Source organism: Nannobrachium achirus, assembly GCF_963921795.1.
Source record: "Nannobrachium achirus genome assembly, chromosome: 15".
NCBI classification, from domain to species: Eukaryota; Metazoa; Chordata; class Actinopteri; order Myctophiformes; family Myctophidae; genus Nannobrachium; species Nannobrachium achirus.
The window spans coordinates 38,971,575-38,988,545 of NC_137822.1; the positions used below are offsets into that span (position 1 = coordinate 38,971,575).

Genomic DNA, 16,971 nt, shown 5'->3' on the forward strand with positions numbered 1-16,971 from the left:
TTTTACAAATTTGGAGATACAAGGTTTCCACCTGACAACGACGATATACTAGTGTTGTTGCTGCTCTTATACCACCATTATTACTGGGGTTGGTGGGGGCCAGACAGTAGCCCCCCGCGGGCCGCAAATGGCCCGCGGGCCGCCTATTGGGGAACCCTGGTGTACAACAATGGCCTCAGTGCGTGTTAACGCGGCGTACCGTACCGTAGCGTACCGTAGCTCATCCCTGCAGAGGCGAGGCGGGCGACCCGGAGCAGTGGAAGTGCACGGTCTGCCAGCGGCCGTCCCGGCGGTGCCACACCCTGGTCTCCTCCGACTGGTTGGAGCGCGGGCGGCCCTGGCCGTCCACGAACTGCGTCAGGCGGATGTAGGCGATGCAGGCGGCGTCCTCGCCCACCATGTGCACGTGAGGGTTCAGGATGGTGGTGTGGATGGGGCGGTTGTTTTTAGACAGGACTGACACACAAGGTAGAGCAGAGCAGAGCAGAGGAGAGGAGAGGAGAGTGTGTTCACTTTTTGGGGTAATATCAGTGGCAGGGGCGTCACACCAAATTCTGGGCCCTGGGAACAAGGATTCACTGCGGGCCCCCCATGAATGTTAACTATTGAAAAATAGCAGATATACAAGCTCACAGCGCGGCACCGAGTGCCGCGCTGCAAGCTTGTAGATCTGCTATTTTTGAAAAATTGTGAAAAAGTGTGCAAGAAACCCATGTTTCCATGTCAGTGATGCTCAAACTTTTTCATGTGAAGGACCCCCAAAATTATATGAATTTGGCCACGGACCCCCATCTCAAAATATTTAGTTCCAGGGACCCCCCCAGAGGCAAAATTTGAGTTACAAATGTCCGCTTAAAAAATACATATTCAAAGATTTGCACAAATTTTCACGACTTTTCAAAAATAGCAGATCTACAAGCTCGCAGCGCGGCACTCGGTGCCGCGCAGTGAGCTTGTATATCTGCTATTTTTCAACAGCTAAAGTTACTAGGGCCCCTCCACCTTGGGCCCTGGTAACTCAGTCCCACTTTCCTACCCCTTGTGACGCCCCTGATCAGTGGCGTCAGTTCAGTGCGTGCAAGACACCAGCCATGTTGCCATACCTTAGCAGCAGGCATGATGAATTTATTTGAAGACGTACATTTTTTTTCCCCCTGTAGCCGAAGTAAGCTGCCATACCTTGCCAAACCCAATTGACGCCTCTGGGTAATATTCAAAGAAGGGCTGGGACTCGATTTAAAATGTATAATTAATTAGATGCTTTGTAATTAATTATTTGAAAATTAATCGCATGTTTAATCGCATATAAATATTTGACCTGGCTAAAGAGATGGCCACAAAATACAAAAAAGTATTTGAAATACAAAATAAAAAATACTATGTGAAATGCTTACCGGGTTACTGTCACCAGGATATTATCTTGGTGACAGTATCCTTGTCAGAATTAAACCAAGTACTGTCCAAGTATTTTGATTTCTTCTTTCTTTTTTCTTTTTTTTCTTTTTTACTTTTTTGTGTTTTGTGCCCATCTCTGGACCTGAGAAGCAAGCAATTCTTTTTTTGTTTTAATTAAAACAAATATTGGTATAGGAGTGAATCAATGAGTGAGTTATTTAAATGTAAATTTCCCATCCACTGGGCCAAGCAAAGCGATCTGATCGGCTTCTTTTCCCATTGCGTGCACTGGGGTTTGTTGTCTGTTGGTTGGTGCACCGGTGCGATCAGTAAGCCCTGAAACTCGTCCAGTGAGAAAGGTTCCGCGGTTCAAAAACCTTTTGTAATCATCACAGTATTTATTTGTAATTAATTAATCAAAAATGAATCAGTTAAAGTCCCCGCCCTAATTCAAAGTAAATAATGTTTTCAAAAGTGCATGCGTATAAAAATACTTAAAGGTAGGGTAAGGGATTCATTTAATTCAAATAACAACAAAATGGGTCTATGTTAGTACTAGTTACTATAGAGTGTTTGGTCCATATTTGGACTTCAGCCTTATCCCCTGTGAGAACAAAAAAGCAGTTTCAGTTGCTCCACCAAAACTGTTGGGTGACAGGTTTTCCTCCAATCAGGACAGAGTGGGGCCTTCCTCCAATCATGGTCGAGTGGGGGCTGGCCTTACGCACACCAAGGCCCGCCCCCACTTCATCATGATTGGAGGAAGGCCCCCGCCTGTCACCTACATGAAAACTGAAACTGAAACTTAAGTGAAATCATTTACCCTACATTTAAGTTAATTAACCTCGACTACCAGGCTTTCTGGGGGAAAGCTTGGTGTTCGTTCACAACAGGTTGTTTGGTTTCCGCCTAATGCGCGGAAACCACTAGAAGAAGCGGCGTCGCTTTGTTTTGGTTCACCCCATTTGTTTCTCCAATCCCTATTAAAATGCTCGAGTAGCCTAGTGTAGTCTTGCCAGTCGCTAACAGTTGGACTAAAAGATGCATATACCAAACGAATTTTTCAAAAGCAAAACTACTCCGCATCAAGGAGTTTATTAGGTAGGCCCTAAAAGTATGTCCTTGAGCGCAGGGGAATATTTGGGGTTAAAACTGAATCCGGTTTGATCTTTCCGGCAAATTGTAGTCCTTTGAGTACTACAACATGACGTGTTGTGGTTTCCGCTCCAGAGCGGTTACAAGTCAGAAAAGTGAAGTGATCCCAGACTACCTTTAAGTATTCAAATTACAATGTAGGCAACATCAAAGAGAGGACCACACATTTATTTAGCAACATTGTACAACTAAAGGCTCATTTTTGCACTGCGGAAATAGTCGGACTACAAGCTCACAACGAGTCGTGAGCTTGTAGATTGGCAATTTTAAATATATATATTTACCACACTGAAAAACGAATTAAATTCAATACAAAACTCAAGTTAAAGTACCAAATTGTTGTCTTACGATTGTCAAAGTAGAATCTATGGAAGTCCATGCCCTCTACCAGGTTTCCCAGACCCTCCGGCTCAAATGATGTCAGACCTGGATCACAGATCTTCCTGAAAACAACCACACACACACACAGTACAGTACCGTCACCTCCACAAATACACTTGATACGCTGTGCAGAAGATGGGCTGAGAAAGATTCTTTTCAAGGGGGCACCTGTCAGCGGGCAGTGTTGGGTGGGAGGAGTAGGACGAAGGCCCTACGTCCTGGGTGCTCCTCACTGGCAGTGCCAGGTGAGTCAGTAGGATGCAATGGCAGTGACAACACAGAGATGTGTGTGGGGAGGAATTCATTGGAATAATGACTTCATTCGGGAGAAAAAGGGTATATAAAAATAATTACTCTAAATTGAAAAAAAAAGAAAAGAAAAGGGTCCATTCGGTTCCATTTGTACAATCTCACTTACAGTCCCATCAAACTGACAGTCCCTGGACCCCCAGTTTGAGAACTGCTGCTCTGAAGTAAGTGTGGAATACAGGTACAGTAGGTGTACACAAACGGACACAGAAGATTGCTGCATCGAAGCAGCGAATACTGGCAAAAAATATATATATACAGTATTTTCTGGACTATAAGGCGCACCTGACTATAAGGCGCACTGTCAATGAATGGTCTATTTTCAAACTGTTTTCATATATAAGGCGCACCTGACTATAAGGCGCACATAATAGACGCTACCGTTGCGTTATGCATCCAACAGATGGAGCTGTGCTAAAGGGAATGTCAATGTCAATGAATGATCCATATATAAGGCGCACTGGACTATAAGGCGCACTGTAGTTTTTTGAGAAAATTAAAGGCTTTTAAGTGCGCCTTATAGTCCGGAAAATACGGTACTAGCAGTTTGTAGATGTGAAATTAAGAAAGATTGAACAAGTGCATAGCCCATTTCTTACCTAAAATGTGGATTATTGTTTATAAAACAAGCTGCCAGAGACCAGCATGGCATGTAAATGGCAAATTTTTACACAGATTGTGCATTACATGCATCTATTCACGCACACATTCATACACCGATGGCAGAGGAAACCATGCAAGGCACCAACCTGCTCACCGGGAGCAACGGCCGAGGTTCAGAGTCTTGCTCAAGGACTCTTCGACACTAACTCTGGGGGAGCCCGGGAATTAAACTGGGAACACCCTCAGACAGGGACGTGCTGGCCATTGGGAAAAGCGGGACAACTCCCGAACGGCCGGTTCATTCCAGGCCGGCCATTAGGAAAATAAAATAAAATAAAATGTCGGCCTTCGTTCCATTTTGGGGGCTGGGCGGCCGACAAAGTAAATCGTCACTGTCGGGCAGAAACTTCGTATCTCCAAGTTTCAAATGTATACATTTTTTCGCAAAGCAAAGCGCTGCTTCATCATATAAGGCTGTTGCACAAAAGTGCGAGGCGTTGTGTGCTTGTAGAACGGCTGTTTTCACTAGTTTAAATTCATTTTTAAAATGATAAATACAAAACAAATTGTTTTGGACATACAAGGTTTCCACCCGACAACGCCGAAATAATAACTCATGTACAGTAATTGGCCCACTGGCTTGTCACTTGTCATGATCTGAAATGGCAAATCTTTCAGTAGCAGCAGTGCTATAGAGAGAGATCACGCAATGAAGGCCTCTCCAACTCTTTTTCCCGGGCTGAATCAGGGGCCCAGCACGTCCCTGCCCTCAGAGTTCTAAGACAGCAACTCCCATGAGCCACTGCCACCCATGTCTGTACTGTCAGCTCTGCTGACGGACACAGCTGCTACAGATTGATCCAACCAGAGCACAGAGCTCTCACTGGATCACCACTCGCTTATTGACCAGCGTGTCACTCATCAACCCCTTCTCACTCTGTCAGTCAGTACCGCCGCTAGGCATACGCACAGCATGCGCTGTGCGTGGGCCACCACGGTGCCGAGGGGCACCAAAATGAGTACCAAAAAAAAAAGTCAACCAACCCGACCTGAAATGTTTTGATATAAAAATAAACTTTTTTTTTTTTTCACCAGGTCTAACCCTGACCTCACAAGAACTATGCAGAGGGGGAGAGAGAGAGAGAGAGAGAGAAAGAGAGAGAGGAGGTTGAGATTTCCAGTCAAGCATTGCTACCAGGTAAGCCACTGAGGCAGCTGTCCAAACCTTAGATTTGAGTAGTATTTGAAGCTCCAATGCATGCCTTCTAGACAGTTTTTGTAGTCCTATAGTGACGCATTAGGGAGCAGGGACGTGCAGAGAATGGTAGAGAGGCAGAGAGGCAGGGGCTGAAATCTCTGAAAGGGCCTTTTGGAGAAAATATCGAAAATAGCAGACCTCCAAGCTCACTACGCGTCGCAGGCTATTTTCGGTGCTTGATACCAAGCTGAACTAAGCATAATCAAGTGAATACTGCAGTTGTGGCACAGGAAAGTTTGGACAAGGCAATTCTCTTGAATGCTGCCTTCAGTTATGGTTGGAAAGAGAACATTTGCATTTCCTTCACCATAGTAAAAGTTGCATTCATGGTCTGGAGAGGGCACTTTTTACAGACAGATAAAAGGGCAGGGGCTCAAGCCCCCCTTTGATGTCTATGTGTGCACGTGCCTGTTAGGGAGTGAAAATGACAGAGCGGCAATAATTGACGCCTGTCTGTGAGAATCAAATCAAAGAATCAAAGTTTGCATTGTACAGTTCTGTCGTAAAGGAAAACATATTGAAAATGTAACATACTGTCCTATGCCAGGGGTCTTCAACAGGGGGTCCAGGACCCCTAGAGTGTCCTTTGAGTAACTACAGAGGGGCTGCCAAATCTTTGTGTGATAGGATTTATTTTTCGACAAAATGTGTCCATTTATCTAAAAATACATATTTGACATTTAATAGAATAATTTACACAAACACCGGTGTTAGTGCGGTCAAACAAGTCTATGAAGCTATCTATGAAATCTATGAGAATCTTTAACCTGAAACACAATTGTATATTGTATGTAGCATGTAGCATGTAGCAGTAGTGTAAAGTAACATTTAACAGCATTTACTCAAGTACTGTAGCCCACTTGGGTACAATTTTTTAGGTATTTTTTACTTTAGCCTACTTGAGTATTTCACATTTTCAGTACCACTACATCTCAGAGGCAAATATTGTACTTTTACGGCTACTACAATAATTTGAAAACTTCAGTTACTTCCTAGATTCATTATTCATTATTACAAAACATACATTGCCCACTTCAGCCCTATTTCATCCATTTGAAAATAGCCGATCTACAAGCTCACGTTGCAATGGACTGAAAAACTTGGACTGAAAAACGCTGAAGACCCCTGTCACCCTTTATGCCAGTGTTTCTCAAAGTGGATTCCAGGGACTCTAAATTGACCCATACAAGTCTGTAACTCTGACAGTGTACAAATGGAACCAAATGAACCTGTTATATATGAATTGAAATATGAATGTTTCAGAAACACTGCCCTGTGCTGTTCTACAGTCAAATAAACGTAGACGGATGAAGCTTGTATACTGTAGCTCTTTAGGGGGGAAGACGACACAGCTGTTACGGATAATAATCATAAGTGCATTGTATTGTGTTGTACTCACGCGTACGCCTCAAAGTCGCCATTGTTGACAGCTTCAATCAGCTGCTCTGTGATTTTGATAATCTCCTGTTTGCGAGCTGTGGAGAAACACACGCTGTCAGAGAGAGACAGCGCTTCCATCTCACTCACACCCCCACACACTCACAAATGACTGACTGACTGCACTTCACACTACCAGGCACACTTCCACAGCAGCAAAACACACACATACACGCGTGCACACCATTGTTGCCATGTTTGCTTATAGTAAGTGACCTTTGGCTTATCTTTCTGTAGTTGTAGCTTGTGTTGCTTGTGTTAAATGGTGCATTTGTATAGCGCCTTTATCCAAGACGCTTTACAGAGATTGTGCATTACATTCACCCATTCACACACACATTCATACACCGATGGCGGAGGAAACCATGCAAGGCACCAACCTGCTCACCGGGAGCAACTAGGAGTCTTGCTCAAGACTCTTCAACACTAACTCTGGGGGAGCACGGGATAGAACCGGGAACCCTTCGGGAATCCTCCGTGTTCTAATGATGGTTTCTCTACCCCTGAGCCAATGCTAATTTGTTATGTTAATGTTATTTTGGTGGGGCTTGTTTCTTGAGTTTAGTTGCTTCTTTGGGCTTGTTTTCCAAAGTTGTTTAAACCAGCTGTTGTCAAACATTATCATGTCAAGGACAGATTTGTGTTGTTAAAAAGTATTACAGGTACAATATTTTTCAGAAAGCAGATCTAATATCCGATCTGCATTTAGTTTTTAATGTGTCCTATAGTGACTAGTCACTTCTTTGGGGCTTGTTTTCATATTACTGTACCTGGTTGCTTATTTCTCGCAAAATCTGGCAACACTAGTGTGCACGCACACTCACACACACACACACACACACGCAGACAGACACACACACACACACACACACTCTCTCTCTCTCTCTCTCTCGCTCTCTCTTTCCTAATCTGCAGATTAGTGAAACGCTGAGGTCTCATAATTCCATGAATCACTACTAGTCATGTGATCCTTCACCAGTGTCCTGCGAGGTTACTTTGTGCGTGCGTGTGTGCGTGCGTGTGTGTGTGCGTGTGTGTGGAACCAACCTTTCACATCTTCATCCTCAATAGTGGCGTTGCTACTGTCAGACGATCCCTACAGTGACACAGGGACATGTCAATTATTAAAACGCACGCACACACACGCACATACACGCACGCATACACGCAAGTACATAGACATAGTATACATATTCATGCATGCATAGATGCTTGATTTCATGTTGCATGCTTAACATTAAGCATCCAAAGTTGTTATTATTATTTAACACTACAACAGACCCACACTGCATATTATACAGCACTTAAAGCGCAATACACACTTGGAAAATCTCCTTACGACGACCAAACCTTTCTTTCCTCAAAGAAAGGGAAGTGCTATAAGTACACAACAGGGGTAGCAGCGGTTCAGGAGGTAGATCGGCCGCTTTGGAACCGGAAGCTCTCTAGTTTCCAGTTCGATCCCGGGCTCGATCCCCCAGAGATTTTCAGAGTATGTACAGTATATTGCACTTAAAGGTCAAGACCACTTTGTTTGGTAGAGGTTTGGGTTGTGTGATTATATCTTGCTATGATGTAACAACAAAGGTGGGCAAGAAATCTAAAACCATTTCTCCTTTTACTAGAATTTGATCATTTAAAATATGCTCCTCGTTGACTTATACATTGTACGGTGAAGAGGCTCAGGAGGAGCTCTTTCAGCCTGTGACTGAACTCAAACAATGCTGATTCAGACAGCATTTTTAAAAGAAATGTCAAATGTGTATAAAAAAAAAACACTACTCGGTTTGGTGATGTTCTATAACAGGGGTTTTCAAAGTGGGTGCCGGGACACCCTGGGGTGCCGTGACGGCATTCCAGGGGTGCCGCGAGATAATATTTGGAATTTATTTGGACATTTATTAAAAAAGTATTTAGCCTAATTTTAAACTTTTACAAAGTTATTTTCAGTCAGTTCTAACCAACACAGCTATTATCTCAATGTTTTATAAACATAATCGCTCAAATATGGCATAAATACAAGGTGCTAGGAGTGAAAATTATGAATATAATGTAGGAGTGCCTTGGATGAAAGAAAAATATTTACTGTATAGGGATGCCCTGGAACCCCTGTTCTATACTGTCAAAATCAGCTTTGTTTGTGTTCGGGCTAAAAGAGATATTTTTAATTATCAATTTCTAGCCAATGTAGAAATTATTTTAGATTTTTGCACACATGACATGTCGTTACATCATGCATGTCAAGTTTACAACAGACAGACAACCTAACAACCTAAGAAGAAGGTAGTGCTACTAGTTAGTGCACGCACATCCATGGTCCAGCTGCAAAACAAACAAAAGTATCATAAAAAAAGAACAGAGTCAGCACACTGGTCAACGCTTCAATCCTAGCATATCGTCGTTGTCGGGTGGAAACCTTGTATCTCCAAGTTTCACTTGCGCAAAGTAAAGCCCTGCTTCATCGTACAAGGCTGTTGCACAAAAGTAGTGAAAACAGCAGATCTAGATCGGCTGTTTTCACTATTTTAAATCCTTTTTAAAATTAAAAATGCAAAACAAACGGTTTTGGACATACAAGGTTTCCGACAACGACGATATCTTCATCAGGGCATACAGTATACTACTCGACCCAAACCTCTACCAAAGTGGTTTTGTCCTTTAAGTCTGTCACACGTTCACAGAAACCAACGGACGACAGTAGATCAACACATCTGAAGAAATACAGACGTTCTGGATAAAATACATCAAAAGAAGGCGGGGTCTAATAAGGGCGTGGCTCCCACATGTTGATGTTGTATCTTCCTGTAGTCGGTCTGTGATGTCAGTCATCTATGTCACAGTGGTTCTCAACCTGTGGGTCGGGACCCCCCAGGGGGGGATAGCTATTTTCAGCTATTATCAGCTATTTTCACAACATTTATCTGAGAAATCGAATCAAACTAAATGTAATGCCTCGACTCCTACAATTCCAAAAGCCTGTCAGGGTGGGGTGGGGGGGTCCCCATCCCGCCTACTACAAAGCCACACCGTTAAAATAGACCTTCTCCAAACAGCTTAAAGGAGTAGCACACCCCGAAAATGTTGTATTTTCTATTTTTGGGGGGTGAACTATTCCTTTAATCTACACAGAAATAAAGAAAGAGTGGACATAAAGATGGATAAATGACCGGGAGAAGATAATTGAGTAACTGAGACGAAAATCTGTATTTTAACATTTTGGATATAGATTTTTTTTTCTCTTTTTTCCATTTACCAGACTGTAAACCATAAACTAGAAGTTTTTAATCTGTTAAATTCTTAATGTACTCCCCCCTCATTTTGTTGAATTCGATTTTTTTTACTTAACTTAACTCGCTTAACTATATTAGGAATTATAAGACATAATACTTATGGAAAGTGGAAAAACAGTATATCTCCAACAGTTTGTGGAACAACAGTATAAGTCCGCACAAGCAATATTCAGCAGACAAAGGGAGCAGATAACATTAAAACAGACAATTGAATAAAATGAGGGGGGAGTGCATTAACAATTTAACTTATTAAAATGACTTTTGTGGTTTACAGTCTGGTAAATCAAAAAAATATCTATATTCAAAAGAATTCAAATATGGACTTGTGACATGGACTGTTATTCGTCTTAGGTACTCAATTATGGAAATGTTAGGTAGGTAGAACCGTAAAAGGTACCTTGACCACTGGTTTATGGATAACTGTAGTCTGTGGTTCCTACAGGGGTTAATGAGAAGTCAGACAGACAGACAGACAGACAGACAGACAAACAGACAAACATTTTGACAGCTAATTTTGATTTGAGTCATTAGTCATTTGAATAAAATATAGTTTAGTTTTAGTCACAATTAAACATCTCAAATGTTTTACTTTTAGTCTAGTTTTAGTCGACTAAATATAAGATTTTGGTCGACTAAATCAACAGTTGATTTCGATGCGTCATAAATGCCAGATTTTGCATGCTGAAAATAGCCGATCTACAAGCTCGCAAACACAACACTTGTAGATCGGCTATTTTCAGAGCACGACACCTGAAACATAAAATGACTAGTCTTGTTCGACTGGAGCTCTTCTCCACCAGTCCTTCCCTGACATTTTATTTGTCAATATATTTACTTTTATTTGGTCTTAGTTTTAGTCCACATATAGCTTAGTTTTTATTTTGTCTTTTTTTAATTTTCGTAGTAGTGGAAAAAACAAACAACAAACATTTTTCGCAACAGTTTTAGTTTACGAAATTAACACTGAATGGATGGACATTATAGTACAAAAACAGGACCAAAAAAGGACATAGTGTAATGAAAACGAGACACAGATATGGGTTTGAGATGACGTGATTATGAAGTTGTGGATGGTAGAATGGCAAAGGCAATTAGCAGAATACAGAAAGGCCTGTTGTAACCGTTAGAGTACAGTACACATTAGAAACACTTAACGGCGATGCTTGTGGAAGAGTCTCCACAGCAAAATCATTCCTGTGAGCTTTACCAAAAAAACAATCTTTCACAATCAACATTCCTATTAGTTCTTGTTATGGGACTCTGGGGTAAGACCTATAGCCGGTTGAGTGTCTAAATGGTAGGGATGGTAACGATATGAAAATTTCATATCACGATTATTGTGACCAAAGAAATCACGAGTTACGATATTATCGCGATAATCAAAATATCCCCAACATCCCTTATCCTGGGTCAGAACATTTGCCAAAAAAATAGCAGATCTACAAGCTCACAACATTGCAACGCAACGTGTTGTGAGCCTGTAGGTCGGCTATTTTTTGGCAAAGAGATGTCAAGTACGTATATTATAAGTTCATTTTACCAATAGAGGGTTTAAATGGTACCGGATATGCAGCTCGGCAAATAAAAGGTGAATTGATCCCAGTGCATGACGGAGGACGGTTTCACAATAAATTAAATCTCCACGATTGTCGTGAGTGTTTTTTTATCACGATAAACGACAATATCACTTATCGTGCCATCCCTACTAAACAGAGAATACCGGAATTTGGCGAAGGTAACCGAAAGGAAATTATATTGAGCCTCCGCGAATGTAAATCTGTTTACATTCTCTGTGCACCAAGTGTTGTGATTGGTTGAAAAAGATTGTTTCCGTGCGAAACATGGCAGTCCTGCCCCTATAGACACGCTCTGCACTAGGTTGGGACCTGGGAAATGCAAAGGCTTGGAACGAGGATGTGTATTATGGTATGCAGTGGATAGATTATGTCTTAACATCAAAGGTGACATTTTGCTCCAGGGGGTCCCTAGCAAAAGTAATATTCCAAAATAGCAGATCTACAAGCTCACAGCGCAGCAAATCAGCTGTTTTTTAAATCTTTGGTTACTATAAACAATGTTTGGAAATTGCTGAATAATTGTGATTATTATTTTTGCATGAATTTTCTCTTCCTGGGGGTCCCTGTCAAAAATCCTTTTCAGATGGGGGGTCCGTGGCCAAAGAGCTATCATTTTGGGGGTCCTTGACATGAGTTTGAGAACCACTGCTGTAGATCAGCTATTTCCGGCATGCGACACCACCGCGCAATTAAATATGTACGCATAATTAGGCATAACCCATGCATGCACAAACTTACATGCTCTCTCTCTCTCACACACTCTCTAAACGCTGTAGACAGATCCAGGGGTCATCAATGTGTCCACACACACTGACTAATGTGTCCGTGTCAAGTCTTGTGCTTGCTTATTTTGTATTTACACACCATTATAATGTTTTATTTGGTCATAAGATCCATTTACTGAATGTCAAGTTTCCAGGTTTTCTTCAGAATATGTTCGACACCGATTTACTATTTACTACGACACATTAGGAGACCAGGACAGTGGTTCTCTAATTTATTTTATTTTCAAGGACCACCATAACTGAGTGATCATGATTGGAGGAAGGCCCCCGCCTCTCACCTACATGAAAACTGAAACTGACACTTACCCTACCTTTAAGGCTTCCTACACACAGTAAAGTCACCTGCCCTTCTCCTTGTCCTAGGGGAATGAGGAGGGAGAGTGGAATCCAAATCATTCCCTTCTATGGAAGCCACATGGTTTCATGCCTCTTCAGAGCCTCTTGGCTTAAAGCGACAACGCCCAACCCCAAGAGGCTTGATAGAGGCATGAAACCATGTGACTTCCATAGAAGGGAATACATTGGATTCCACTCTCCCCCCTCATTCCCCTAGGACAAGTAAAGAGTATATCACTCTTTAGTGTGAATGCAGCCTAAGTATGACTGAGACATGACACATTTAGACATGAGATGCATTGGTGCATGGGGATGCATTGGTGGGGATGCATTGGTGTGATGCATTGGTGGGGATGCATTGGTGGGGATGCATTGGTGGGAATGCATGCATGCGGTGCATGCAGTGCATAGTGCATACGGTACCAGGGCGGCAGCAGGGGCGGCGCCTTTGGCACTGGTGACGGTGCTGCTTTTCATGCTGTTTGACTGTGGCTGTGTGCAAGAGAACACACAAAGGGTTAAAATAGAACACAGAGGGTTAAATTAGAAGGCGACAGAAACAGGGACAAGGTGTCGTTGGATCTGTCATAGCTGTGGAAAAGTGGAAAAAAACAGAACTATGTACAGGCAGGGCAGGAATTTCATGGAGGCCATGGTTGCCGTTGCCCCTCAGTTTGGCATTGTGCCCCTCAAACCAAAGGCATGGCCTGAGGCCACAGTGGCCTTAATGCCCCAGCTGACTGTAGCACTTTCTCCTCTCTCTCTTGCAGACAGTAGACACCGGTGTCTCTTTCTTTTCATGTTGACACCAGTGATTTTTGTTAAGATTCTGAAATCTTAACTCCCCAGAGTCTTTAAATCATTAAACCAATCCAGTGACTTTGATTGGTGCAGGGCTGAGCATGGATCAGATAGTAAATATCATCATTTATCTATTTCACTGCAGATTAGGTTATCATCACCCTTAAATTCAACAAATTCTTTCAATGGACTAAAATTGAGTTTTATTTAACACATTAAACGCCCACGTGGTTTTGACGTTTTAATTTGCTGGTGCCCATGGCAACACGTCATTTTACCTACCGGCGAGAGTACTGGCGAGAAAAGTAATCCGAGTAAATGTAATCCGAGTATGTCCTGTTTATTTCGCGAAAATCTTTTCTTTCAGTCAGGACCGTTTTTTATCAATTCTAAGCCACAGTGTTTGTGTTATGGCCGGTAGAAGAGGCTGCCGTTTTGAGAAAAAATGGAAAAAGGAAGAGAATCCGGAGAAAACAGCATTTTTGTGCAGCCGCTAAACAGGAAGTCAACGAGATAGACAGCACGTCCGGGTGACGTAATTGCGCGCTGCATGTTGGGAAATGGAGTTTGTTTCATCACCGCGGTAGCCAAGTGCAGTAGCTACAGTACAGTATAGTTTACTGTACAACGTGTCGAACGCGTCGTGGGCGCACGTAAACATCAAAGAGTTTGGCGCGTTGACACCACGTGGGCGTCCGATGTGTTAATGGCCTTGCCTGCCCTGACATTTGGCCTTTGTGCCCTAAAAAAAACACCAAAGGCCAAGTGGCCTTGCCCCTAAAATGCTGAAATTCCAGGCCTGTAGGAATCCTTTTTTTCTTTTTTTTTTGGATACCCGTATATATTTCCAAATAGTAGCCCCTGGGCATTTAATAGACGCAAAATCTTTTTAGTACCCTGGGCGTTTAACATATTCACTGCCATGGACGACTTGATAAGTCGACAAACAGTTTTTCTGGTGGTTTACCGTAGACTGCGGTCTCCCACACCAGTGAGTGATGCAAAGACTACAATTCCCATGATGCAGCTGGAAATTACGTCTGTTTAGTCCAGACCAATGTTTTGAAAATCAGGAAAATGGATGTATCTCAGATTCTTCTCCAACGGCCTGCCATTATTATGGTTACAGTTCCAATTAGTAGTGTTGTAGTACTCAAGTCAATGACTCGTCTTGAGTCAGGACTGGAGTCCAAATTTTTATTGACTCGGTCTCGTCTTGGTCTCGCCCATGATTTTACTCGGTCTCTGACTAAGGGACTCAGGACTCTATCCCCTATCAGTCCACTAGAGTCAAGAGTCAAGACAACGCAATGAAATAATTGTACAATACGCATATTATGAGGAGCCCATTAACATTATAAGAAAGCTAGGTAGCACTTTAAACTAAGGTACTGTTAATAAACATCTATTAACAGTTTATAAGATGTTAACAAACATTTATTAACATATTTATAAATGCTTGTAAGGAGTTTAATAAACTATTTATGAACAGTGAAGAAGATGTTTATAAGACATTTATTAACTGTTAATAGGCTATTATAAGACAATTATTAACCGTATTTTTAGTTTATAAATGTTTTTAAGCATGTTAACAGTCATTTATTATCAGTTAAGAAGATGTTTATAAGACATATATTAACTGTTAATAAGACATTTATAAGGCATTTATTAACCTTATTATCGGCTTATAAACGTTACTAAGGAACTTTACAAAAAATGTATTAAAAGTGAAGATGTTTAAAAGACATGTATTAACTGTTAATAGGTTATTTATAAAACATTTATTAAAAGTTATTATTTGTTTATGTGGATGTTAGGAAGGAATTGAACAAAGATCATTAAATTGTAATATTATATTAATAAACTACTAATATGGTATGGAAAGTGTCTTATAAACATCAACAAATTGTTAATAATAATTAAAATGCATTTTGAATCTACTTGGTCCAAATGGGAAGAGTCATCAAAACATTAACCACTCTTAAATAGTGTATTTATTAACAACTGAACAGTGTGTATAAACATCAACAAATTCTTAACAATGCATTTATCAACACATTAATATGTATCAATAAGCAGGCAGTTGGTTTAAAGTGGGAACAGTCATCTATAAACATTAACAAATCCACAACAGCAGCTAAACAGTGTTTTATGAACATCAACTGGTTGTTAACAATACATTATTGACATGTTAATAAGCATCAGTTGGTTTAAAGTGGGAACAGTCATCTATAAACATTTACAAATTCACAACAGCAGCTAAACAGTGTCTTTTAAACATCAACTAATTGTTAACAATACATTATTAACATGTTAATATGCATTAATAAGCAGGCAGTTGGTTTAAAGTGGGAACAGTCATATATAAACATCAACAAATCCACAACAGCAGCTAAACAGTGTCTTATAAACATCAACTAATGGTTAACAACACATTATTAACATGTTAATATGCATTAATAAGCAGGCAGTTGTGGGAACAGTCATCTATAAACATTTACAAATCCACAACAGCAGCTAAACAGTGTCTTATAAACATCAACTGATTGTTAACAATACATTATTAACATGTTAATATGCATTAATAAGCATTAATAAGCAGGCAGTTGGTTTAAAGTGGGAACAGTCATCTATAAACATTTACAAATCCACAACAGCAGCTAAACAGTGTCTTATAAACATCAACTGATTGTTAACAATACATTATTAACATGTTAATATGCATTAATAAGCATTAATAAGCAGGCAGTTGGTTTAAAGTGGGAACAGTCATCTATAAACATCAACACATCCACAACAGCAGCTAAACAGTGTCTTATAAACATCAACTAATGGTTAACAACACATTATTAACATGTTAATATGCATTAATAAGCAGGCAGTTGGTTTAAAGTGGGAACAGTCATCTATAAACATTCATAAACCCTTTAACAACAACTAAACAGTGTCTTATTAACATCAATAAATTGTTAACAATGCACTTATTAACGATTCGACATTTCACATCTACCTAAAGGGGGGGAACATTGCCAGAATACATTGTTACACAAGTTGATTTACCAATTATCTTACCAGGGAAGGGTTATGTGGGGAAACAACAATCAAATGTGAAAGAATGATGGCATATAAAAAAATGTTTTAACCAAGGAAGCACTTTCATTATTTGTTTTCCCTATAGACCCAACACTGTATTAATTGCCTTACTTTTGTGCAAGTTCTCTACTTTAGAATAAACACTGCAATATTAAAGGACCACTTCACCAATTTACACCCTTTTTTTGTTCATAATACTTGGTCCTAACTAATGCTCATTATGTTATGCTATCATTGGCTGTGAACAGTTCAGACAACGGCCTACTAGTGACATCCCATTCCACGGACGGGACCCTAACGAAGCAATTATGGTCCTAAGGGTCAAATTCGTTCTCCTGCTATACCACTAAAATGTGGAATGCCCTACTGAAGGCCTTAAAGGAGTGCAAATCCCTAACGTGCTTTAAAACGGCCCTGAAAAACCACTTACAGGCAGCAGCTGCTCCAAACTGGTAACAACTATCCTGTCCTAGTGTCCTGGTCTAGTGACTTCCTTTGCAACTAATATAATATCAGTCCAGTTTGTGTACAACTATCAATGTACACTTCTT

At 40.9% G+C, this 16,971-nt stretch overlaps 1 protein-coding gene across 3 annotated transcripts in view; it reads right to left on the reverse strand.

Moving 5' to 3' along the window:
* Window positions 1-220: 220 nt before the first annotated feature.
* The window catches only part of LOC308299334 (calcium/calmodulin-dependent protein kinase type II subunit beta-like), a gene marked incomplete at both ends in the record, with an annotated part of 92,783 nt that continues 76,032 nt past the window's right edge, over window positions 221-16,971 (reverse strand). For 2 of the 3 annotated variants that reach the window (XM_080743095.1, XM_080743094.1), the window contains 6 exons: window positions 221-456; window positions 2,899-2,993; window positions 6,501-6,576; window positions 7,586-7,634; window positions 10,226-10,264; window positions 12,950-13,018. In XM_080743095.1, coding sequence (XP_080599221.1) covers window positions 221-456; window positions 2,899-2,993; window positions 6,501-6,576; window positions 7,586-7,634; window positions 10,226-10,264; window positions 12,950-13,018 — 564 coding nt within the window. The remainder of the gene's footprint in view (window positions 457-2,898; window positions 2,994-6,500; window positions 6,577-7,585; window positions 7,635-10,225; window positions 10,265-12,949; window positions 13,019-16,971) is intronic. The other variant, XM_080743096.1, reaches the window with a different exon arrangement.